Here is a 27,334-nt window from a genome sequence, read left to right as displayed (position 1 = left end):
TAACACAAGAAAATTTCCCAAATGTGATGAAAACTATAAACCCACAAATACAAAACTTTGAGCAAATCTAAAGCTGAAGAAAACCTCATCAAGTCATAACATAAACAAATGTGATGAAGAAAAAAAATGTCAAAATCAGCCAGAGATATGAGGAAGTCATTGGTCAGTTTACCAATTTGGTGATGTACTGGTAGTCTGGTCACTATGGAGATAAAGAGAAGAGACTACTCTTTCTGAGAAAAACTTAAATGAAAGTGAAAGAGAGAAAGGGGTGACTAGCATTCAAGATAGATTTTGTCTTTTCTTTTTTTTAATGAGGAAAACTTGAGCAAATTTATAGGTTGAGGATAATGTTAATGATAGTAATTATAAAATAAATGACATTGCTTAACTAGTCCCTTTCTTGTGTACCAGATACTATACTAAATACTTTTCATATACTCAGTCATTTAGTCTTCACTACAGTCTAATGAAATGGGGCTATTTTTACAATGGAAGAAACTAAGGCACATATTGATTCACTATTACTCCCAGTTACAAAGTTAAAAAGTAGCAGAGCTGGAATTCAAACCAAATCCACCAGTGATATACCTGACTACTATATGCTGAGCCAGCAAAGGGGCAGAAGTAGAGGTTGCAAAGAAGAGAAGGTATAGCTGATGAGTTAATAATGTCTAGGAAGAGGTAGAGGAGTATATCTTTGAGATCATAGGTGGGTGAGTTGGTCTTCACCACAAGGACAGGAAGACTTTGTTTTTGAGATTTGGTGAAAGAAGTAAAGGGTGGATGTGGGTATAGATAAGTGGATCTGTTGATGTGGGGAATGAGTCTGGGCGGCCTTAATTTGTCAGGTGAACGAGTTAGGTATATAGGAAAGCTTCATATAACTGTTAAGGGAAAAAGTCAAACAAAAGGAGTGATGAATTATTGTTGAGAGTCCGGTTGTATTTGGCATCTACTTCAAATGGCTATGTTGTATTATTTCCATCAGTGAAAGGGACAGGGGGAGGGAGATGCATGATAAGGATTTCAAGTTTATGCTACCTCCCAAAGCATGGCAACTGTTTCTCGAAATGAGACCAAACTAGTAGGTAATGTCAAAGGAGGCCACAAGAGTAGAGTAGGTTAATAATGGTGGCCACCTTGGTTTCCCTGCAGACACTCACACAAACACCTAATTGTTTCCTTATGCTGACCCCCTTCCAGATAAGTTCACTTGGTATTGGCTCTTACTGAGCTATTACTTTCCTTGGAATGTCCTAGAATTTCAATTTTCGAAATTTTTTCCATGTTGTTACATTTCATCTATGAATCATGAACTCTTGTTAAACTTTTAGCTCTAGAGTAAATGTTTCCTTCCACTCTCAATTACCAACAAGGCAATTCAGTAAGACAAGTATCTATTGTGAAATCATATTTATGAACTTGTGACATTATATCTAACCTTTCGTTGCAAATACTAGTTGACAATTTAAGATTGTCTTTGTGCTCTATTTCTTAGATTCTGCATTTTTAAAACATGACAAACTTGGTATCCATATGTATTATGCAGTGTGAAAATGCAACTATTTTTTCCAGGTTATGTTTATGCGTGAAGCTATTCATCTACTAGAATTGAGTCTGAAATTTCTAACCAGATCTTGATCTGCTGAAAAAGACAATTTACAATTTTATGGAAATGTCAAATTTTTATGAATATTAACTTCTAGATTATGATTTTTATTTTTAAGGAGGGCAAAATCCATTCTTCACAGTTTGGTCTTTCTTTTTTGTTTTTTAGTGGAGTAAACCAGTGGTCGGCAAACTGCGGCTCGCGAGCCACATGCGGCTCTTTGGCCCCTTGAGTGTGGCTCTTCCTAAGCCTTAGGAGTACCCTCATTAAGTTCATAACAATGTACCTACCTATATAGTTTAAGTTTAAAAAATTTGGCTCTCAAAATAAATTTCAATCATTGTACTGTTGATATTTGGCTCTGTTGACTAATGAGTTTGCCAACCACTGGAGTAAACCATATAAAAAACAGCTTATCAGTCCTCTTTCTGAACATCTATAACTTAATCTTTTCCAATTTTGTGTAGAAACTACAAAGGCATATCAGATGCTTGCCCTGTCAGGCTTTCTTCAGTTTCTTAGACACCTAAGGCAGTGGAGCGATGAAAACAGCCAATAGGAAAGGAAACATCTCCATCCTCCAGCTTTTCCTGTGGTCATAAAACTTGCCAACATGCATCCTTGGCCCACCTCTCAGCAACCTTCAAACTATTGCTATTTGAGAGGAAACTCAACCTGGGGAAAATATAGCTGAGTTTTCACTAAGTCTGAGCTAGGATCTGGCTGTCCCTGCCACTAGGACCTGATCATATACTCTCCAGTCTGAAATTCTGCTGTGAATCCTTCCTGTTTTCAAGCCCAATAGTTTTCAAGCTTATTTCAATCACCTTTCATTGTTGAAAGCATTAACTATGTGTCAGGGGAAGTTAGAAAATACAGATAAGCAAAAATAAAAAGCATGAAAGCCATACATTCTTACCCTCCAAAGAACATCATTTTGATGCGTTAGTTTTTATCCTCCTAGATCAGTACCTCATTGATACTCTCTATTTGATGAATTGTCGTCATACTCTTTTAATTCTTTAAATATGGTTTCCTTTCATGCTTTGAACGTATTTATAATAGTTGCGTGAAGTCTTTATTAGATCCAACATCTGCACCCCTGAGGCAGTTTCTGCCTTTTCCCCTCTATTTCTTCACATGGCTCATGCTTTTGAAAATAGGACCTTTTAGATGATATGTTGCAGCAATTCTGGACCCTCCCCCGCCTTTTTGTGTTGCTGTTTTGTTTTGTTATGGTTGCTCATAAGTGTATATGTTTAGTGACTTGGCTGCACTAAGTCTGTGAAGTGTATTTCCCCCATAGGGTTCAGCCTCTGACGTCTCTGCTTAGATATCCCTTCCTTGTTTTTACTTTTAAGTTTGGCTTCCTGGTGATTGCCCCTGTGTCAACATAGCTTAGTGGTCAGCCACCGATTGGTCAGAGATAGTGTTTAAGCTTCCTGAGCCAGTGACATTTTCATCCTTTCCTCTGAGTCTGCGTGTGGCTTGGGGACCACTTTTAGAGCTCAGGGAATTGGCCTATCTGATAGTTTGGAAGCTCCCCTTGAGGTAACTCCTGCGTGGTCACAGCCTTGGGCTTTTCCACAGCCTCTGAGCCACCAGTACCAGCAGGGCCCTCTTTGGCTGTCTCAGACACCAATTTCTTTGTTAAACGCTCACCTGCCTCTACTGGTATCACGAAGCTATGAGCCACCACTTGCTGTTAACCCTTATGATAGCTATTGTTTCTGACAATGCCCTGGGGCATGGATTCCACACTCCTTTCCAATAAGCGAGCATCCTCAGGTAGAACTGCAAGTCTTCGCAGCTTACTCAGCCCCACCTTGATCAGCAGGAGCTGGGGGGACAGGCACTCTGATCTCCTTGGGCTGCCCTCCCCCCAGTCGCCCCGTAGAGCAGGAGCCTGAGCGTGGGGATGGGGGCTGTTGAGCAGTTGCAGCTATGTATCCGGTAAAGCTCTTTCACAACAGGGCTGGGGGCGGGGGAGGATGCAGCAGCTTCCCGGGCCTGCCCCGCCCACCTGACTAGATCTGCAGCAGTTGGAAGGCAGGTTCCTCACTGGCAGCCAAACCTGCCCAGAATAGTTCTTCCACCGCCGGGAGCTGGGGTGATGGACACAGCGCTTGGTTCAAATGCCAGGGTCTCCACTGTTCCCATGCAGCCTCAGTGTATTCTGTTGAATAAATGCTGCTTAGTTTTTTGCACACCCTTAGGTCCCTTTCCAGAGGCTGTAGATGGTTGTCTTAGATAATAAATCAATGTTTTTCTGAGGGAGAAGATTCCTCAAGCTCTTCACACCACCATTCCGGAAGTTCCACCCCTGGCAGTGGTCTGTCATTTATAATGTTACTTATTTGCTTTAACTTACAATATGAAGAAAATTGTAAAATGCCAAATAGAGTTGTTGACTAACAATACAACTACTGAGTGTAGTTTAAGTGCTCTGTAATTTCCTTTTGTGTGCATCTCCTCAATCTGTGAGCTACCTTAGGGCAGGGCCTGTGTCACATTCACTTCTGTTTTCATTTTGCAGAGCAGTAGGTAGCAGACAATGGTCTTGTCGTCTTAAAAACAAAACTAAATACTGCGTGTGTTTTAAACAGATGAGTCCATAATTACCTTACCCAATGGCTTACCTCCTGCAGCTAGCTTGTTGGCTAATTCCAAGGCTGGCTCTCACATGGCCTTCATACACACATGCATGTGTGAACACATACTCTTACACTGACCTTTTCATTGCCTTTTCCCAGTAACAATTCTTCTGAAAAGTGCCCATATGCAAAGCTTTTTTCTTCTTTAACCTATTAAACTTTAAAGGCATAGTGCCTATATCCTACCCCCTTTTAAAGGAACCAATGAAAATATTTGAGACCTGAAATAAATTATACATTGACTCAAAAATACAAAAAGAAAACTGCAGAACCAAAATAAGTGTGTTTAATTAAATATCTATAAAATAGAACATTAGGTCAACCTATACCAACAGCAAATCAACCTTTAAAAGGTTACATATCAATTATATTTAAGGTGACATATGAATACATTTAAAGATATTTCATTAAGAGGGTAGTTGGAAACTCCTCAGAGGTTTTAAAAATCTGTTCACAATATTTCATCCACATTTTAAAAATAAGGGTTGTGGGGGGAGCCCAAGCCTGGCACCAGCTTGTAGGGACCTCGCGAAAGATCCCAAATACTTTCACACAAAAAGTAATGGTTTTATAGTGCACTTAGCAATGTTTTTCTATTCTGATTTGGATAGAGACACCACGAAGCCCCACTGTGTAGACATTTTGTCATTTACAGTCATTCATTTGCTCTGTTGGCAAACATTTGCCAAACACATACACTGTGCCTGTGGTTCCACTGACTGGTGTGAGAGTGAAGAGCAAGGTAGCCTGGGCCCTTTCCTCCTGGCGTCTATTTAATAGTTGGGAAGAAATTTTTTTAATCACATAAGTCTATTGGTGCGTATTGTAAAATGAAAAACAGAGTTCTTTGGGGATGGGTGGTGTATGTGGATATTAAGATTTAGAAGTCAGAGGAGATTGATATTTAAGCTGAGGTATGAAGAAAGATTTGGCGTGAAGCCGGAGTAAAGTGAGGAATGGCCAGTACTGCAGCCCCGGAGAAGGAAAGAGATTCGTGCGTTTGTGGAAATGTGAGGCAGCTCGAATGGCTGGAGTGCTGAGACAATGAGGAGGGTGTGTGAAAGAGGCCGGGAGGGTGGCAGGCTCACACAGGACTGTAAGGACCATTTCAAGGATCTTGAGTTCTATTCCACTTGAAGAGTTTTGATCACCCAGCAAAACAAGACTTTGTTTGAATTTTAAAAAGATCCCCATGGAAAGCAGAGAACCGGGTCCCTAAGTGGAAGCAGTGATGGGAGGGGAGCACAGCGGAGGTTTTATAGTCCTCCACTGACAGGTGGTGTGACAGACCAGCGGGATCAGGGAAGGGAGAGGAAAGTTACAGATTCAAGAAAATATGGAGGTAAGGCCAACAGGCATTGAAAAACAAATCGTTTCTTTAGTTCTGTTTGTCGATACTATGTTAGTTCAACTAAAGTCAAACCTAATACAAAATACTCATTGCATTGTGGTAAAACTTGAGGGTTTGGTGCCGTGTTATGATGTCTGTTAACTACTTACCGCCTGACCCAGAGAGTAAATCAAAAGTTCCTTTATCAGAAATGAGAAAGGATTAAATCATATTGCTGCATGTACCAGATAAACTTCCATGTTCCCTTGATAGTGGTGGCAGAGGCATTGTGTACACAAGAGTGAGCATGGATTTCTGAAGCTGAACCATTTAGGTTTCAATCCTGATTCTGCCTTTAACTATCTCTATAACTTTGAACAACTTACTTAACTTTTCAAACGTTAATTTAAACTCGTGATAATACCTACCTCATAAACCATTTTTGTGAACAAAATAACTGATGTACAACACTTGCTCCTAATAGATGCTCAATAACCACTAGTTCTGTCAACATAAAAAATAGCCATCCTAGTAATCTATACTATTCGGGTTGTTTGCTAGACCTAGAAATATGCTGTTTTAGAATTGGAGGAATTTGACTCAATTCATTTCCTCAATTTGCAGATGGAGAAATTGCAGTCTTCATCTAGAGAGGAAAACGAGTTGCCCAGGGGTGCAGAGCTTACTGGAGGCAGGATCGAACTAGAAATATTTTCTCTAAACATCGTCTCTCTCTAATGAAAGATTTTATAAGATGTCCACATATTCATGTTATTCCTGCTTACATCACAAAGAGGCTGATGGCTAACCGTGATGCTGTGTTCTCTTTGCTAGTTGCATGCATTGGGAAAACTTGCTGGAACCAGAGTGGCAGAATTAAAAGCCAAGTACACCTTCCTGCACGACACTCTCATAAGGTATGCTGCTTACTTAGGAAGAGATGTGGGGACACCTTCCATCACATTTATATTTTTACTTGTGATGGGACCTATCTTATTTTGCATTCCCCTCAAAAGCGGATCCTGAGGCAGGAATTGGAGCTCAAGTACTTTGAGAAGTGATACCAGAAATTATCGTGAGAGAGTGGGGAAGTGAGACGGGGCTGGGAGGAATCCAGCTGGCGATGTGTTAATCTTCGGGTTAACACAGTGGCCCCTGGGGCTCTGTCTCGCGAGGACACTGTGTGTGACTGTGTAGAACACACATCAGAACTCTCCACGGATGGGCAAGGGCATTTGTCCATCCCTCTCTGATTAAGGATTGCTGCTAGGAAGATGAGCTCCTGGCGCATCTAGCTTGCCCTTTGAAAAGCCAAGCAAGCTCCTGTGGCCAGAGAAGTTTCTCAGACAGAAGCACAGGGGTGCTGTTGACATATATATATGAGAATTCGCCAAAGGATTTGGGTGGGACACTGACACTCTCCCTTTCTCCCACCTCCTGCTGCATAGCCTTGCATGACGTCTCCATCAAAAGCCAAGGAGAGGCAGCAATGGACAGAAACTCCATCCTGCCATTCCCCAGCCATCCTCTCCCCCAGTCTCCAACCGTTGCCCCTACTTCTTTTCTTGGTCAGTCATTTCTCCACCCTCAGGATGAGAGCAAGAGTGAACGACTAGGAGAGCAGAGCTGCATCCCTATGCATCCTGCCCCATACTTCTCAGCTCCAGGAGGCCCCTAACCACACTCCAGAGCCCTCAGCTTTGGTTCCTCCTCCTCCTCGTCCCCATCCCCAAGCTAAATCCTCACCCTCATCCCTAAATGGAGACTCCATTTCCCACAATTAGTCCTGCCTGACTGTGTGCACATGTAGTTCTCAAGACTCGGGAACTTAGAGGATTTAGATGGAAAGTTTGGGGTCATCTTTCCCAACACACTGACCACTGCTTAACTGGGAGAAAACTCCGTGCAGTTCTGTGGCATCTCTCTGAACCTCTTTGCAGATGCAAGGACCATTGCCACACCCTCACCTCTTAATAGCTCTAATCCAGAGCCCTGCCGAGTTTTGCTGGTGCTGGCGTGCTTCCTCATTGCCTGGCCCACAGCTCAGGTCCCTGGGCCCCAGTGACAGACAGCAAGGCAGGACCAAGGCTATGGCGTTATTTCTTTCTACTTCCCAGTTGTGTTGCAAAACCATTACTCTCCTTCTGCCACCCACACATTAACTCCTCTTGACCCCTTAGGTCTGTTTTCCTTTTTGTCATTATGAACACCCAGCGCTCTCTCCCACCCCCACTGCCTGGTGGGCGGGGAAGGCATGATGGAGTAGACTGTTCGCTTTGCAGCTGGGGCTGCAGCAGGGCAGATAGAGGCTGGAAATGCTGACCTGAAACTGATGAGTTTTCCCGAGAAGCTACGTTATAAGAGCCATTAAAGTCTCTTCTGCTGACACTCTCAAGTCCATGTGGCTAAATGGCCATTTGCATTCTAGCGGGAACCCTAACCGCCTTGTCCACCTCCTTTCTGGGAGAAAGCAGGCCCTGTGTGTCCCCGTGACGTGACTCTGTTCTTGTGGGACGCAGCACACAGGACTCAGAGGTCCACCTGCTCCAGAACGCCAAGCGGTTCACCGAGCGGATCCACCAGCAGCGGTTCCACCTGCAGCAAGCTGACAAGTTCCCGGAGGCCTTCTCCACCGAGGTCTCCAAGATGAGAGAGCAGCTCCTCAGGTATCAGAACGAATACAATGCCGTGAAGGAAAGAGAGTACCACAACCAGTACAGGTTGAATAGGTAAGTGCCCGGTTCTCTAAGCACGCTGAAGACAGATGTGAGCCCAGCCGTTTCCACATAAACAAAACTCCACTAAGTTAGGAGTTTTAGGTACAATGAGTATGAGCTAGCAACGCTTACATGATCACAGGCCTATCTCTGTCCTTGATTCCCTAGAACAGTCAGTCCCTGAATAGTAAGGTTACACAACTTCTAGAAAAAGCTGAGGTGACAGGGAGACGCTCTCAGGAAAAGGAGTTCCCTGCTGTGTTTCCCGTGTGTCAGGGAAGCCACCAGCTTTGGGAGCTGCAGCCAAACAACACACTCTTGAGAGCCGGGGTTGGGGCTTGCTGGCCCTCCGAGGCCCTGCCCGGGGCCCCAGAGTCTGTTTGCAGCACCAGATCATGCGTCTGCAATGGTGAGTGCACCCCCCCCCCGCCACCCCCCCGCCCCCCCCCCCCACACACACACTTTCCATACTTGCCTACGTGAGCTGAGAGTCTTACCTGGCTAGTCTTCTAACATCAGAACTCAGAACACACACTCAGCCTCATTCCCCCATTACTAAACTATTCCTGAGGATCAAGGAAGAAAGTTACTTCCTTTTCGAAGAAACATTTACTTATCCAAATCTCCAGGATGTCATTCGGTGAACTAAAGCAGAAATGTATTGCGAGAAGGGCCGATGTTATTTCCAAAATCTTTACTAACATTCTGTCTGTGAGTAGCAAGTCAGGGAGAGAGTTTGTTCAGCAAATCCCACTAAATTGAATTTTAAAACGAGTGTAATCCAGGTTTTGTGCTGCGGTGTGCTGTTTGCTGTGCCTGAACACTGGAGAGAAAGCCAAACCATCTCTCCTAGAACTGGTTACCATGTAAGGTGTCACAACGTTCTCTGGCTATTTTTAAGAGGTAAATTTCTGACCAAGGGAATGTAATTCAGTTCTGCTGATGGATAAGCAAATGACTTGAGTGACCTCCTGGGGACCTTGCAAATCCTGGGTTTTGAATCCTCTCTTTGGGGCCTGTTTTTTTCAGCTGGGGGTGCGGGGAGGGGGTGGTGAAGAAGGCTAGCTTAATCAGGAGAATTATATTCAGGAGGAAAACATCTGAGTTCTTTTTTGTCTTTCAATCTAACCAGTTTCAGACTCACCAGTGCAGTCTATAAAAAGAAAACCTAGCTATTTCTGTGCTCTGTAAGCACTCTTTCCGTTGAAAAAATAATGAAATTAAAACAATTGGTGGTTGTTCATTACTATTGAAAATATGAATGCTTGACATTTCCATGAAAGGGTAAGAAGAACATAAGTCACTTGATATTTAAGTTGTTTAAAATTTCCGAGTATTCCTGCCAAGGGGAACAAAACAAAACAAAACACAAAAACAACCAGAACTCTTGCCTTTTAGGTATAGACAGGCAAATTGTTCATTGAGCTACTTGGGACAGGGAGGGACCGTGCACACTGACCAACAGTGAACAAGAACATTCAAAATGCACATTTGCAAAACTGCTTAGTGTGTATTCTTTTTGGATTTGTAATGCATGATACTTTAGCTTCAGCAGACCCCTTTGCATTCTCAAATGTTAACAGCTCCAAGAAGTAACAAGTGTATTTTCATAAAAATAACAGTGATGCCGAAAGAAATATCAGGAAAGAGTAACGGGCTGCGTATTTCATTGGCTTCACAAACTTAATATTACATGGTACCGAAACAAATTCAGTCAACACTCTTTCCCCAGGAAAAAAAAAGTAGATATTTCCATCCCCACAGAAAAATAAGCCAGTTAGAGACTGTTCATCCAAATATACAGATGGTATTTTTCAAATCGGTACAACAAACCCTCATTTTATTCAGGGTCTAAATAATAGAAACCCAAATAACTAGCACTTCTCAACCCCAACATCTGTAGGAATTTCTGAATCACTGGAAACAACTAAGAATAATATACTGTTCAAATATGCTATCAAGAAAGGACTTCGTACTGTATTTTGGTTGATTTTCTTATGTTTTCACATAATGTAAATTATTTAATAAATGCTAATGGTAAGTATAATTATGTGGTCAATTAATAATTTGTTTTAATGCATAGTTTTGGTTTGGAGATTAGTACTTATTGATGATCTCTTGATAAATATGCAGTTCAGGACATAATATGTAACCTACTTAAATAAGTTAAGTGAATACATTATAAATAAATAATGAAGTAATTAAATAAACACTGTTCATAATTTATTTTGAAACAAAATAGAACTCATTCTATTTCTAGAAACTTCCCCTGAAAAGATTTTCCAATACTTTTCAACATTTTTCCTTGCCTTCACTTTACTTTTTTTTTTCACTTCTCTGCTTTCTAATAATTCCTAAGATTTGGAAAGTAAATAAATTGAGTCTCTCATGCTAAATCTGATGCATTCTGGAAAGTGCCCATCAGCTGGGGAAGCAAGGCCATGGCCCCTGCTGTCTGTCACAGGAGAGGACGTGGAGAGGGGGGCACTGTGCTGCGCATGCGCGGGACTCTCCCCACGTGGCCCTGGCCTTCGTGACTGTTTACTCCCCCATAGCTGGTCCCTGTCCTCCCTGTGGGTGCTCACCCAGAGTGTAGTAGCTAGCTTCCATTCTTACTCCAGTAGTGACAGCAACGTGGGAACCGAAACAAACAGACCCTATAAGAAGGGAACAGGAATTATTCTAGCACTGCATCTGGCATCCCAGCAACTTAGAATATGACAGAGAGGCATACAGGTCATCATGATTAGCGGCAAGGAAAACTCACAGCTGGAACAGATTTCACCTCCTGAACTTAAAAATCTTTCCTAGCTCGATCCCCAGTGCGTGGTGTACTGGAGGCAATCAATGATTCTCTCTCATCAGTGATGTTTCTATCTCTCTCTCCCTCTCCCTTCCTCTCTGAAATCAATATATATATATATATATATATATATATATATATATATATATAATATTTCCTGCCTGACTGCTCTGCGGCAACCAAGAACAGAACCAGCTTAGCACAGGTTTTGCAGTGTAGTCCTCACAACCGAAGGAGAAACACCTGAGATCCAACCCTAATGATCCTGATTCCTTGCTAAGCCTTCCCACCGAATGTGACATTTGAATTGTTTTCAAGCTTCCTATGTGGTCCTGGTTCATGTCAGAGTTTGAGAACTGTTGGTCCCAAAAGTGGTTCTCAGCCCTGACTACATGTGAGAATCACCCGAGTCTCCTCCCAGTGACCACTCAGTCTCTGCTTCAGCACCTTGGTGACAGGGCCACATCTTCACAGCAGCCAGCCCAGCTCTGGGCAGCCTGCCTTCTCAGATGGTGATTGCTTGTACTGGTTTAGAAATCTATCTTCTTGCAACCTCCTCCCATTGGGCTGGTTCTGCTCCTGGTGGTGAATAATGCCTCTTGTACTCGGCAGCATACAGAGTTCCCACATGATCCATTCACCCACAAGTCCTTCAAACCAAAAACCTTTGATGACATGGTTTTAGTTAGGACTTTCTTGCTGCAGAAAAGAAATCCTGAGGAGCTTTGACATTGAAGCACCTCTTAGTCAGGACAACTGAAAATGTCTAACAGGTTTCCATTTTAATGTCAGTTTAAAAGGTTAAGCGTTAACAAACCAAAACAAGGGGAGTGGTCAACATGTTTATAATGTTCTTGCGAATTTCAAATCTATTTCCTTACTCAAGCCTTGTTTTGGCAGCACTTGCTGCACCTCCCACAGCAAGAGGCACACAAAAATTTGTTAATCCCCACAATGCCATGCAAAAAAAGAGAATCCAAAAGGAGAAAAAAAGAGATTCTGCATAAATATGTTTATTACACTATCTATAATAATAAAAGGGGTAATATGCTAATTAGATCGGTCATCATTCCAGACTTCCTTCCGGACGGAGCTGGGGCTAGAGCGAAGCCAGTGCCGGCAGCTGGGGGAAGGAAGGCCTACTCTCGCATGAATTTTCATGCATCGGGCCTCTAGTTATTTATAAAAGTGAAAAACTGAAAGCAATCTATGAACCGTGTCCAGCACGGTCATGGTGAACCTGAGGAGGGGCAGTGAAGGATTAAAGCAGACAGACAAGAGAATACAGTTGGGGCCAGGTAGGATCACTGCCTGGATGAGGAACAATGACACAGCCTGTAAGCGGAAGCTTTATTTTATAGTCAGATCACACAAACCTAAACAAGGGGAGTGGTCAGCATGTTTATAATATTCTTGCGAGTTTTAAATCTATTTCCTTACTCAAGCCTTGTTTTGGCAGCACTTGCTGCACCTCCCACAGCCCATTAGCTACCTAGAAACAAGGGAGGACTATTAGGTCAAGCTTAATTGTGCCTGCAGGGCTCTGCCCTCCAAGCTGGGACTTGTATGTGGCTCTGCCACAGGTCAGTCCGAGGTTTGGCCCTATAGCCGCTCCCTACAAATCTACATTCTGAAAAATAATGGAATGTTAAGACAATAATGTATTCCAGAGGCAGCTTGGTACTGCAAAGCTCACTGAAGTTAGATAGGAATGAGTTTGAATGTCAGTTCAGCAGGGACTGTGTGACTTTGCAAAGGTTCTTAACTCCTCAGTTTCTTCATTTGTACAATGAAGATAATAATACATATTAGCAAGGTTCCGAAGTTTAGAAATGATGCATGTACCTGCATATAATGGGTTCAGTAAAAAATAGATAATAGCCGAAACCGGTTTGGCTCAGTGGATAGAGCGTCGGCCTGTGGACTGAAAGGTCCCAGGTTCGATTCCGGTCAAGGGCATGTACCTGGGTTGCGGGCACATCCCCAGTAGGAGATGTGCAAGAGGCAGCTGATCGATGTTTCTCTCTCATCGATGTTTCTAACTGTCTATCTCTCTCCCTTCCTCTCTGTAAAAAATCAATAAAATATGTATTTAAAAAAAAAAAGATAATATTTAGAATTATTTTATTAAGGTATATCCACCCACTAGAAAACCTTGAAACTATAGCTATTAAATTATTAATTATGAAGTCTGTTTTGCAATTGGGAAACTATTTTAATTAGATGTTGGGTCAAAATGGATTCAATCATATATACAGATTTAACATAATTTTATTAAAAGGTACTAAAAGGAACATAATACAAATATGTTAATTAAGTATAATATTTAAAATCTTTAATATTTAGATAAGAAAGATCTAAATATTAGATCTTTATTAGATTTATTTGAAAGATATCAAAGTAATATTAAAGATGATAAAAGGGAAATAAAAATGATCAGCTGGTGTGATGAGGTGGGATTATGAATGATGTACTGGTGACCCCTGAACAATGTGACAGGAGGCTGGGGCACTGATCCTCCCCCCGACCTCCCACCCCCAGTCAAAATCTTTATATAACTTTTAACTATTAATAGCCTACTGTTGACCGGAAGCTTTACCAATAAATAACATAAACAGTCAATGAACGCATATTTTGTACATTATATGCTATATTCTTACAATAAAGTAAGCTAAAGAAAATGTTATTAAGAAAATCATATGGAAGAGAAAATACATTTACAATATTTCTTGAAAAAAAATCTGAATATAAGTGGACCTGCCCAATTCAAACTTGTGTTGTTCAACAGTTAACTGTATTTCTCTCTAAATACAAAAACACATTTTTTTCAAAGGACAAAAGTCAATCACTGTTTCTTAATTTAAAAAAAAAAGCAAAATAAATAATAGGAAAAAAAAGCAAAATGAATAATAGAAACATAATTAGTTAAAACTTCCCTAAATAATTAGCCATTTTACGTTTGTTTAAAGAAAAGATTGTAAATCGACTTGTGAGAGAGCTTCTTTGTCACCATTTTGAAACTCAAGCACACCAAGGTTGCCTTTACAACCGAAATATAGCAGCACACTACTGCCCCCACGTGGCAGGATGGGTGAGGCGTAGGATCAATAGCTTGGAAGTAGTAAAATATCAATTTATATGCACGCTCTAAAAGCAAAGGCATAAGTATTCAAAGGTCTGAAAATGTCAGCTTTACCTTGTGGCCAAGACAGCTAACCTACATTAAATTCCATGTGGCACATATTGATTACACTAACCTTAGTTTACATTATTGCAAATAAAATTTCATAAAAATAAAGCCCGGTGTGCATGCATCTTTAGCTCCATGTTCCCAGACCTACCGGCTAGTAGTACCTGCTTATGTGATGGAACCAGTATAAGCTGATGCAGAAATCCAGAAAGACATTAGTTCATTGCAAATGATATAAGAAGAAATGGCCCAGAGCATGCCTGGAAGGAGCCAGAGTCTAGGGAGGGGGTCATGTTCCCAAGTACCTACATGTGATGAGGTAACTGCCCCAATAGGTTGTGTTTACACAGTGTTGTGGGAGGTCTGGAAGGCAGCACCTACATGGGCCTGTGGGACTCGCTGAAGCCATCATACAGAATGAACACTGGGCCTGGCTAACAAGCATTGGGAGTACACTGGGAGAAGGGAAGAAACAGTTATTACTGCAGAAATAACTAACTCTTTTGTACTTTGTCAAACCTCCTTTTTAATTTTTTTGCAGCTTACTGGAAGAAAAAGCTCTCATAATAAAGGAATTTGAGAAGATACCTAAGCCAGGAGTAAGTCTTATCTAGATGGTCTAGAGTTTGTTAAAATAGCTGGATTCAAACATCATTTTTTATAAATATGAATGCATTGCCACAACCATACCCCAAACATTGGAAAGATCCAGAAGTCTTAACCATGGACAATACCGAAAGGAATAGCTGTATAACTTCTGGAGTAAACATAGGTGGTGCCTATTACAGGCTTTAGCTATTTGGCACCTACTTTAGGCTGTTGTGTTAAACAATATTTGCTTTGTTTCCAGAAGAAGAGAAAAGGATTCTGTGGTTGGCATTTGTAAACATTATTTTTGCTATAGCTATTACCCTTAGAGTTTCCCAAACACCTATTACAAGAAATTTTTATCTAGAAGATGTATCACTTATCTATTCCTGCATAACAAAACAACCCAAAACTTAATGGCTTAAAACAACAACCATTCCTTATTTTTCACAGTTCTGAATTCTCCTGGTCTGTGTTGGATCAGTTGGGGCTGGGTGGCCTAGGATGGCTTCATTCGTATGTCAGCCAGTGGGCAGCTGGTTGGTCTAAGGTCACTTGCCACTAATCAGTCACATGGTGGAAGGGTTTCCAGCCTCAGAAAAGAGACAAACTCAAGAGAGGGCAAACCCCAGCATGCAAGCACTTTTCAAGCCTATGCTTAAATCATTGTTGGGATATTTCATTGGTCACAACAAGTCACATGGCCAAGTCTAAAATCAAGGGATAGAGACATGGGCCCTACCTCTTCATGACAAAGATTTGCCGGAATAGGAGGAATTTGTGTCTAATTTTTGAAATCTATCATTCAGAGTAAATAGAAAGATCATCACACTTCGAATTGCTTGCACCTTTTGAGTGGTTATATTTCAAAAGCATGTTGTTGGTGTTTTAATTCCAAGACACAAAAACCTGTTTAGCATACAGCAAAATACAATTTTATATATATGAGTATATATTATATATAGGGTGTGCCCAAACTGTATACACACTTTAACAGCTGATAGCTTAATTTTGAAAATGAAATGTATTTTCATTAACACTGCTTTTATAATTATTCAAAGTGTGTGTATACATTTTTTGGAACACTCTATATGTATATATTCAATTGGGAAACAAAGATTTATTATGAGTCTGGGGTGGAGGGTATTTGAGGGGAATGTGCATGAAATGGGAAGAGTAATATCAATAAGAAAGTGGGAGATTAAGAGTGCAAGAGTGTTCAAAATTCCAAATACAAACTCCCTAATCTCATGTGGGACACAAGTTAACCAGAAGGCAGATATTCAAAGATTATTTGCATCTAATTTTGTCAAAACACAAAGCTACTAAAAAAATAGCCTGCAATTTTTCACTAATACTTTTTGGTATAAGATAAAACTTAACTCAGAAAAAAAGGAAACATTTGAAATATAGGAGGCCCTGGATGGTGTGTCTCAGTGGATAGAGTGTCGGTCTGTGAACCACAGGGTAGAAGGTTCAATTCCTGGTCAAGGGTACCTACATGGGTTACAGGTTCAATACCTGCCCCCATGTGGGAGGCAACCAACCCATGTGCCTCTCTCACATCGAGGGCTCTCTCTCTCTAAATATATGTGTGTGTGTGTGTGTGTGTGTGTGTGTATCCCTGCCTTCTTTACCTCCCTCCCTCCCTTCCACACTCTCTCTAAGAAAAAAAAAGGAAAGAAAAAATATGCTCAGGAGAGGATTAACAAAAAAATAAATAAAATATAGGAAGATAGAAAGAGCAGTAGTAAAAAAGTATGAATCTAATGTAAAATGTTTAATACATTCAGTACAATTGTCATGGCTTTATTGAAAATGTCAGAAATCATAAGTTGTATTTAACTTGGTAAGAAATCATTCATGAAGCTCAAAACAAATATAATCAAAATGGCGAGTAAGTTACTTTTAATCTAAGTAGACAAATGTTTGCTCAGACTCTAAATAAACTAATAATTTTCATGACCTTTAAAGGAAATGGAGAAGAAGATGCGAATACTGAAAGAAAGCACTGAAGAATTACGTAAAGAAATAATGCAGAAGAAATCAGAAATTAAAAATTTACGGGAGGATTTAACATTTAAGCAGAAGCAATTGCTAAAGGAGCAGAAGGAACTAGAAGAATTGTTGGAATGTCAGGTCAACCTAAGGGTGTGCTACTTACCATTCATAAATATTCAGACATTGTGCCTGTGTGAACATAAAAATGCATGGATGTCAAGTTTGACTGCATAGGTTTGACAAAGAGGTGTATCATCACACAAAAACGTTCAGCATTGTGAGTGAGCCGGTCAAACTAAAGCTGGACTCTGGGAATTCACAAAAGTCTGTAGAGTGTCCGGTAGGATCATTGTAATTTGGAGTCCCAACCCGGGAACGGGCCTCTTTAGACTGCCAAGCATTTTTCGATACTAGAATTGTCACAAACACAATCTCTTCCTTGAACAGGAACCAAATTCTCTAACCTCTTACATATATTTTTATCACCTTATCCTTGTCTGTTTGGTTCCACTCTACTTCCTTCTGACCATGCAACTGATGAGGGGCCTGTACTTATGTTTGAGGAGCTAATTTACATTCATTTTATTTTGAAAAACATGTAACAACTCTCCAAACAATTTAAGTAACCTAGAGTTATTTTTTAAATAACATCTGACACTCTTTGCTTAATGTGACACACCTGGACCTCTTTTTGCTTATGAGTCTTATGAACCAAGATGTACCCAGCTGCTATCTGGAACTTAGGAACTCAGCAGAGATTTCTAAGGAACTCAATGAAGCTAAAGCTTCAGGCCCCTCACTTGCATGAATCTCTTCCAAGGCCCTGTACCTAATTCAGCGTTTGTAATTTTCTACTCTTTTTCTAAAAGAGCAGACTCTCCCCCTTTCCCCTGCCCCCCCCCCAAAAAAAAAAAACTGTACAAGTTTCAGCCTCACAAAACTTGGATCTGCCCCAGGACTGAGCAAGATCCCAGGGAGAAATGCACACACTGCAGTGATATGTCCCCCTCTGTGCACGTTACCCCAGGCCCCACAGTCCGCTGCGATCCTCAGGCAGGAGGGGCTCTTCCATCACCCATGCCGTGTACATAAGATTCTTGAGGCCAAACTGAATGTTCCATGAACTCTCAGAGCCTAGTGGAAAGTGGCATTAGACAAACTTAACTTCTGATCTTGGCCTTGATGTTTTTTGCTTTTTTGGTTTTTTCGGTGTTTTTATTTTTTTTGGTGGTTTTTTTTCGGGTTTTTGTTTGTTTTTTAATTTCGTTATTGATTAAGTTATTACATATGTGTCCGTATCCCCACATTGGCCTTGACGTTTACTAGCTGTGAGACTTTGGGAAATTTTTTAGCTTCTTTGAGCATGAGTCTCAGGAAGGTTCCTAGAAATAGAGCTTAAGACAAGCATTCGTGGAGGGAGGGCTCTAAGGAGAATCTGATAAGGGCGTGAGGGAAGCTGGGGAAGAAACTGGGCCAAAAGGTGGTTCAGGAGAACCTTAGTATCAACCTGATCCCATGGGGATCTCTTGACCATGAATTGCACTGCAGAGGTTGTTCCAGCCAAAGGCAGAGGGGATGGGCTGTTATATCAACACATCAGTTAGTCATTTCACAGCCTGCTCTCCCCTTCTCTGTGCCCCCTGTCCCCCAACAAATCAGCTCTGCTCAGTTTTGGAGAAGAGAACAAACATGAACTGTCAGCAGCCAACTCCCGCAACCTCTGATGGATGGGTATACCCCCATAAAGGGAATCTGGGCTGAACACCCACTGTATTTCTTAGACTCGGTTAACTTCTCTTTAAAACGATGATATCCATAACTATAGTATAAGTGTATTGTGAGTATTAAATAGAATAATTAAAGCACCCTGCATAGTACAGAATAGATAGTGAAAGTTCTACATGTTGTAGTTCTTTTCTCTCCTATTTAATTTGCTTATCTGACATAATTTAATATGGTTCCATTTCTTTACTAGGATGAAGTGGTCCACCACCAAGCCATTCCTGTACAAATTGGAAAAGAAATAGAAAAAACAACACGCAAAAAAGTGTATGATTTAATATTTTTATTTTTTAACTAGAAGCCCGGTGCACAGATGTGTGCACCGGTGGGGTCCCTTGGTCTGGCCTGTGGGGATCAGGCCAAAACCGGCTCCCTGACATCCCTCAAGAGGTCCCAGGTTGTGAGAGGGCACTTCTCAACTGTCACACCCCACTACTCGGCTCCTTCCTCTCTGGTTCCGGGTGCATCACCCAAGAACTGCAGCTGCCAAGTCGCCTCAGCTCGGCAACTCCTGTGTTGAGCGCCTGCCCCCTTATGGTCAGTGTGTGTCATAGCTACTGGTCAGAGTGTCTATGGTGGTCATTGCACATCATAGCTACCAACCGGTCGGCTGGTCGGCCGGTCGCTTAGGCTTTTATATATATATATATAGATCTCTCCCAGCCCACTCTCCCCCAAGTTATGTGTGCACATTAAAACAAGAATATTAACCACTGAAAACATCAAATTACTATTATAATTTTAGAAATATTTGCATTTTTGCCTGTCTAGGTTGTGTACTAGTATACTAAACTCATTAAAAGAAGGTAGTACAGCACAATGCTATCATGCATAATACTCTTTTATGTCTTAATTTGGGGACAATAGTCTCTTTCCAACTTATAAATCATATCTTTATGGATAACTCCAGTTGACTTTAAAGAGATATTCAAGGGATAAATTATTTAAACTGTGTAGAATTTCATGGTTCAGAAGTATGTCAGCCAGCCAGAAGCCTAAAGCCCAAATGATAGGAACTATCTGCCACCAATTCACCTGTGTAACACCTCCCCCCCTCACCCCACCCCTACACATACAACATTCAGTATAGATTCGGAGGCAGAAGTCACTGAGGAAATGTTCAAGGTTTCGAGGAACTAAAAAGATCAAGATAAGTGAAGACACAAAAATTCTGGAGAAATCATATGATTGCTCTGGTGACTGATCTCAAAACAAGAGAAAAAAGTAGGCTCTAGTAATGGTTCTCAAAGCCAAGCCTTCCCAGCACCAAAGTTGATAAATTCAGGTTAGTTCTGGGAGGCTGGGCAGGATGAGGGTAGAACCCCAGGATCTGGGGGAAAAGTGAGAAGGCTGGACAAATCCCTGCCTTCAGTGGCACTCAGTGGAGAAATCCTTCTGAGTCCCACTCATTTATGGTCTTCACCCCACTTCTGAAATCACTGAATTTATGAGCAGCTCTTCTGTTTCCTGGTGAGGAAGTAAAAATAGGTAAAGACAGCATGTGATCAAAATAAGGCAAATGTGTGAGTATGTATGTGTGTCCATGTGTATGTATGTGTCTGTGGGTATACATGTATATGCATGTATGTATCCCTCACAGAGAAATAGAAAAGAAAAAAATTATCTTGGAACATGAACTCAAAGAACTAAATGACTCCCTAAAGAAAGTTGAAACCAAAGTTAATGCTCTAATGGAAGAGAAGGAGGATGTAATAAAGGAAGTTGAAGGCAAACGAGCCTTACTTGAAATCAAAGAACGAGAATATAACCAATTGGTCAAGCTATTGGAATTAACCAGAGAGAATGAAGCAACTTCACTAACTGAAAGGTTAGTTATATGTCATCTAAATTTTTCTTCAATTTATGTATGAGGGTTCAAAACATAATCTCAAACAAATTTGGTTTTTATAAAACTTTTCAAATAAACATTTTTATAGAATATTAAATTAAATTTTATCGTTAATAAAACATATTTATTAAATAAAGCATTTTAGAAGTATTTTTTCCATCCTTTATTCATTGTCCTCAATTTCCTGTGACCAAATCTTAAGGACACAATCTATTGTATTTTGTAAGTTTCTGAAATGTGCCTCTGGAAAACCCTATCACTGGAGAGTGCTATAGTTGAGAGATGTTTTTTCTACACATGAGTGGTATTTCTGAGGAAATTATGACTTTTTCCTAATGGGAGCAATTTAGTGATGTGATTTCCCGAGAGTGATACTTTTAATTTTAAGTATAATTGCAGGGAAATTGTCTGCCAACCTACTATTCCATCTCGGGTTTTTATAAGACTGTGGTGTTAATTGATACCAGCTTGCAAACAAAGTTGCTTTTGGCGTTATTTACAACTTGATTCTAACATGAGGAGAGTTCTGTATGTACAAGCTGGTCATGTTTGTCTTTAAAACCCCCAAGGGCAGCTGATGACTAATCACTTTCATTTGTCTCTTTACCTGGAACAGAGGGATCTTGGATCTCAATTTACGAAACTGTCTCATCGACAAACAGAACTACCACGATGAACTTTCTCGGAAGCAAAGAGAGAAAGAACGAGATGTTCGAAATTTGAAAAAAATGGAGCTACTCTTGAAAGTGTCCTGGGATGCCCTCACTCAAACCCAGGCCCTGCATCAGAGGCTGCTAGTAGAGGTGGGTGCTGTACACCACTGTTGGACTTTCAAGCTCAGTGTTGTCTTTTTTTAAGTAAAAAAAAAAATATTGTAAGGAGTTGTTTTTGCTATCAATAGGAAAAGAAAAAGAACAGAGAAAAGATCATGTTAAAATGCATTAAACTGATGATAGAGCCTTTAGTCCTATAATGTTTTTCAATCTCTATTTGCTATCCCAAGATCAGAGAAATGTCTTGTTTGGATCTGGTGTCAGCCTGACCAGGGGAAGCAGTTGGGCCATCCAGTCATTACAGGGAAGGACCAAGATTACTACATGCGTCCTTGACTTATTAGAGTTCAGTATAAACTAATAATTTTACTTTGTCCCAAACAATGCTAGAACCTTTGAAGACTTTAACTCTACTACCTTTGCAATTCTTATGCCTTCAAAGATATATTTTAATCCAAATTTTTCAAGTTATTCTTGTTGGAAACATTAATTTACTATAAGCTTCTCTCTTTTATCCCAAAGTCTACCCTTGTGGCACTCCATCTTAGTCATAGTGAAATTTACAGTAAATGGCAGGTATAATATTTGTTCCAAGTATTGATGGAAACCTAACTATGATGAGCAGGAGGCTCCTAAAACCAGCAAGTGTTGCTTGTATTGATAAAACAATCCTTGTTTATTGACCAAATAGCCATAAGTAAGATTTATTTATACAGTAATAGGATAACAATTGTATTAGGGCACTTCTAGCTATTAAGTTCACAATATAGCACTCATAGGCTATAAAACTAACAAATTAAAAATGTATTAAAATCCTCTTCCATCATTGATTTTAAGAAAATTACTAATTTTACTATCTCTACCATCACCTGGCTTAGTCATCCAACAAGAAGAAATTAGCTGGACCAGTGTTGCTCAGTAGTTGAGTGTCGACCTATGAACCTGGAGGTCTCGGTTTGATTCCCTGTCAGGGCACATGCCCATGTTGCAGCTCAATCCCCAGTGGGAGGGGTGGGGCTCAGGAAGGGTATGCCATGCAGGAGGCAGCCGATCAATCATTCTCTCTCATCACTGATGTTTCTATCTCTCTTTCCCTCTCCCTTCCTCTCTGACATCAATATAAATATATTTTTTGAAAATGTTTTTAAAAGAAGAAGAAATGAATACGAAATTCCAGCAATAAGAAATGAACAAAAGATTGAAGCTGAAGACTTTAAGTGCTCAAGTTTTGCCCGTTGACCAGATAACTAGAACTATCTGCATTATCTATGCAACATGAGGTTTTTATTATTTTTATCTAAAGACATCTCTTTTTGGAAATGACAAACGTTTATTTTTTTTAAAGGCTGGTTTTTTTCTCAATACACCTTTAAAGTTTTTAAAATTGTTTCCTATTTGGTCAAGTTGAGATTTTTAAGAACCTCATTTTTAATTTGTAATAAAAGATTACAAGTTGAGTTTTTAAAAGTCAACAAACTGTAAGCACCTGTTAATAAAGGTCTTAAATAATTGTGTTTGTGAAGAAAGAAAGAAAGAAAGAAAGAGAGAGAGAGAGAGAGAGAGAGAGAAAGGAAGGAAGGAAGGAAGGAAGGAAGGAAGGAAGGAAGGAAGGAAGGAAGGAAGGAAGGAAGTTAGGAAGGAAGTTTCTAGTAAAGTTTCAGTGAGAGACCAGCTGCCTCTTTGCCTTGGCCTCATAGTTGTCCTGGCCACAGTCGCACGGTGGGTCGGAAGTTCTTGAAAACAGGAGTGGGTCAGGTCAGTCACTCCCATCCTGAATGAACATTCAGACTTGCAAACAATCCACAAAGGAAAGAGATAAAAGGTAAGTGTGAAGGGCTCCGGCTATTTTTCAGAATTTGTTTTCCCCTAGAGACAGCTGTTTGATTCTCCCATGGCCTTTGATCGTAGAGATTGTCCCAGAAATTCAAGCCACAAACATCATGAACATTTGAAATATTTCAGGAAAATATCAAAGCCTTAAAGAAACTGACGTTCCCTGACATCAAGAAGCTGGGATGTTTACAGCAGCAGAATACTGTCTAGTTCCTTCACAGTTATAAAAGTTACTGATAACTGTTCGTGCATTGAAAATGTCTGGGAGAACAGACTCCAGACTATGAACAGTGACTCCTGGGGAATAGCATTTGAAGTAGAGGTGGGAAGCAGAGATGTTTAATTTCTTACTTTACATATTTTTTAGTGGTTATAATAAACACTTTTTTTTTTCTAAGTATGAAATGCTACTCCATAAAAACAAAGAACTGAAATAAGCTTACCAAACCTGCTGATACATGCAATTTGGAACTCAGATGTAATGCTACATATCTCATCACGCCAGAATGATAACATAGCTGGAAACATAACTAGAATCAATTAGGGTTGCAATTTGGCTGCAAGGAGTAATAGACACTCAATTACAGTGGCTTACGTACATGGAGGGTTGTTTTATTCACACAGTAAACATATTGGATAATCAGAGGTAGGCACAGCAGGTAATTTCATAGTCCAGGATCCTCTTAGCTTCGTCGTGTGTCATCCTTAACATGCACATGTTCTCTCCAAGATTGCAAGATGGCCATTTCACCTTCAGGCATAGAGCAAAAGGCGTGTGGCAACTGACTCTCCCCGGAGCCCCGTCCAGCAGGCTTGCACTTGCACCCCATGGGCCTGTGCTGCAAAGGAGTCTGAGGATGCCTGGATACATCGCAGCATTGAACAAAACAGGGGTTCCGTTAGCAAGGTCCAAGTGGAGGGTGGATGATGTCGTCTGGGCAACCAGCAGGCTCTGCTGCCAATGGCTGACCTTGTTACCTCTTCCACAAAGCACAAACACTTAATTCCTGCCTGACACGGGGGGATTGTGTTCATGGAGAATTGAGAAAGGTGTCTGGGAAGCAGCTCGCCCAGGTTCAAAACTGAATACATTTTACTGCGGTATTATTTGTCATTCAAAACATTGGGAATTACTAAATGTCTGAAAACCGAAATTAGGAGAATTAGTCGCCAGCCTTTAGTTGGCATAGAGTAGCTGGTGAGTGTGCTCTCATCATATTGTCGACAGAAACCTTCTAAGCACCCCTGGTTCCAGGTATCGTGCATGTACAGATTTGCCCACGCCTGGAAGCAAAGCATTTGGAACAGGCCACTCGGGCACCTGTGGCAGAGAATCAGGCGGCCACCGGGATGCCTGCGGGGCTTCCTCCATCCCAGAAGAATTCACTCCACTTTCCAGCAGGAGAAACCAAACTCTTCCGTGCTGATTTCTTAACCTCTGCATGAAATCCCCCCTGATTACTCAAGTCCATGCTGGGCTGTCCCTTTGGACCTGCTATAGCCATTAGCTGCCAAGGCTACACATTCTGTCTATTGTTATGTGGACTTCACAAGACTATGTCTTATCTCCCTAAGTCAGCGTGTGCTTCTCAACAGCTAGCTGTCCATGATAGGAGAGGCCCTGGAAGGCAGGACATCCTTGGGCATCTGAGGGTAGAGAAGGTGCTACTGAAGATGCACAGGTTCATGGATGTCGGGGCCTCTAAAGACGCCCTTGAGCTCGTTTAAAGAGTAGCATGAACCTCAGAAAGATCCTGTTAAATGACCTTTAAATCACTAAACAGCATGATCTTCCCTTCTTGGGACAAGTTTTAGCCAATATCCTACCTTGGTGCCTAGAATGATGTGCTTTCACAGTAGAAGATAAACCACATTAGATTGGAGTCATGTGCTTTTAGTATAAAGGTCCAAGCCTAGTCAAGAATGCTGTCAGCCCCCCACGTTGGCCCTTCCTGTACCCTTGGTGGGCATTTCCCAGCAGCTGCCATGTGTCTTATTCCTCTCTTCTCTGTTCTCCATCATAAAGAATCTGGCAAGTTCATTCCTAATAAGGCAGCAAAGACTGATGAAATGAGATGTTGCCTTCTCCTCAAAGTACTTTAACAGGGGACACAAGCACAATAAGAAAGTTAAGAGGATTTTCTTTTGTGTAAGAAGTTTCCAGCTGCTCATCAAACCATCACATAAAAGTAGCCAACTACTCTCACTGTTATTAATAAATAGTCCCATTTTTCTTTAATCTATAGGATTCAAATTCACACTTTACAAGTATAATATCATTAGAATATACATGTTTCTGAGTGATGAGTTAGAGAGGCAGTAACATACTACAATATTACAATCATGGGTTCTTAGTCTAACTGCCTGGGTTTGAACCTGTACCATTGAGGCGAGTTGCCTAAATGTCTTCGTTCCTCATTCTCCTCATCTGTATGATTGGAGATAATATTACCTACCTCATGGAGTTATTGTGAGGATTAAATAAGACCATACATACAAGCATTTAGAACTTTCCCTGACACATAGTTAATGCTTTATAAATGTTAGCAGCTATTATTGTTAAGACGTTTTATTCCCAATCGAGTGAGAAATAGTATATTTGCAGCTAGGGAATTATAGATTTTTTTTCAGGTCTTCATATTTTAGTTTAAGGGACAGTGACCTGTTTTACGAATTAGATAATTTTTAAATTAATCTCAATGACTTCAATGAGAATATTCAAAGACTTCATAAAGAATATTCAGCAAAATAAGTGTTCCTATATGATTCAGAATCATCATTTCCACACCATTTTCAAAAGGTACGTGATCAGTTCACTACATGACCTTAAATATTTCATTCTTGTATAAATGTCTGTTTTAAATTTTGACTTCCAGATTGAAGCTATCCCTAAAGATGATTCTATTGCTGAGAGGAGGAGAGAACTCCACAAAGAAGTTGAAGTAGCTAAAAGGAATTTGGTCCAACAGGTTCATATCATCTCTCATTTAAGCTTCTATCTAAGAATGGTTAATATGAAGTTGGGTGTCTAACAGTCCTCCACAAAACCTCGCCAATGACAGAGTCAGTAAAGAGAGTATGATCCTACCTAACCTGTGTCCACTCCAAACCTACAATGCAAGGGTGGGAGGGGAGGATGTACTTGAAGCAGCAAAAATTATACAAATTCATGATATTTTAAAATAGAAGCTATTGATTATATTAAAAACAAAAATAAATGCTTTATTTCACCAATGTTTAATTTAAATTTTTCAAATTTTATTTATTAAAGCCACTGCCAAAGTATTTTTAAATATGCTTTTATGTCTCTTCTTTTTCTTAAATTTACTTTAAAATACAGTTTGAGTAAGAAAAAGTTCTACCCTATTAAATATGTTATCATATTTTCTCATTCTTTTAAAGATCAAAAATACTTGGAGCTAAGGCAGTAGAATTACTTTGTTTTATGTTTTAATAAAAGAAATTCTACATAGGAGTTTAAAAATAGTCTAAGATAATGGCCTTAATGTGTTCTTTCAAAGAAATAAATCATAATATCTTGTGTTTTTCAAAAGAAAATTCTATCAGAAGCTGAGTCTAAGTTAGTAGAACAGCAACTTGCAGAAGAAAACAAGCTTTTAAAGGATCAAGAAAACATGCAAGAGCTGGTATTTAGCCTTATCCGTATGACTCAAGTCAAAATTGAAGAGAAAGAGCAAAAATCCAAGGATTTCCAGAAAATTCAGGTAACTGCATTTTTGCAGCCATCCATAAATCACTACAAGAGTTCAGGTTAGCCTCGTTTGAACACAGTGTTCATTAGAAAACTGTAATTGTAAAGTCTCCAAATTCCAGTGATGATACAGCTTCCCAAAGTAATAGTCCCAGGATCCAATTAGCAGGAGTCAACAATCTATAGAAAGAAAGAGCTAGATCAACCAAAGGAGCAGAGGATTTGAACAGATGACAAGTCAGTAAGAATAACATGGTGGGCACGCCGGACAGCCGCACAGGCCACAGACATCTCACAGCCAACTGTGATTTGCCTGGGAATGGCTCAAGAGCGGTAGCATTAGACCATTCTCCCTCCCCAAGTTCTTCAAGCCATCATCATTTAAACCCTTACTTACTGCTTCACCCAGTGCCACTTGGTGACATTCCTGGGCTCCCACCAAAGTACCAGAGCTGACCCAGTGCAACATCCCCAAACCAAAACAACAATA

The 27,334-nt window shown here is 40.5% G+C and overlaps 1 protein-coding gene across 6 annotated transcripts in view; it reads left to right on the top strand.

Annotated features, from left to right (window-relative positions):
- CCDC146 (coiled-coil domain containing 146) overlaps positions 1-27,334 on the top strand; it is a 113,790-nt gene that overhangs the window by 65,261 nt on the left and 21,195 nt on the right. For 5 of the 6 annotated variants that reach the window (XM_070424577.1, XM_070424578.1, XM_070424579.1 and 2 more), the window contains exons 3-11: positions 6,431-6,513; positions 8,116-8,325; positions 14,848-14,905; positions 16,869-17,045; positions 18,871-18,944; positions 20,278-20,505; positions 21,143-21,329; positions 26,009-26,101; positions 26,687-26,857. In XM_070424577.1, coding sequence (XP_070280678.1) covers positions 6,431-6,513; positions 8,116-8,325; positions 14,848-14,905; positions 16,869-17,045; positions 18,871-18,944; positions 20,278-20,505; positions 21,143-21,329; positions 26,009-26,101; positions 26,687-26,857 — 1,281 coding nt within the window. The remainder of the gene's footprint in view (positions 1-6,430; positions 6,514-8,115; positions 8,326-14,847; positions 14,906-16,868; positions 17,046-18,870; positions 18,945-20,277; positions 20,506-21,142; positions 21,330-26,008; positions 26,102-26,686; positions 26,858-27,334) is intronic. The other variant, XM_070424580.1, reaches the window with a different exon arrangement.

Source organism: Myotis yumanensis, unplaced genomic scaffold, assembly GCF_028538775.1.
Source record: "Myotis yumanensis isolate MYYU_CA2020_CCGP unplaced genomic scaffold, mMyoYum1.0.hap1 SCAF_9, whole genome shotgun sequence".
NCBI classification, from domain to species: domain Eukaryota; kingdom Metazoa; phylum Chordata; class Mammalia; order Chiroptera; family Vespertilionidae; genus Myotis; species Myotis yumanensis.
The sequence above is the reverse complement of the archived record's forward strand: the minus strand, read 5'-3'. Positions and strand labels throughout refer to the sequence as shown.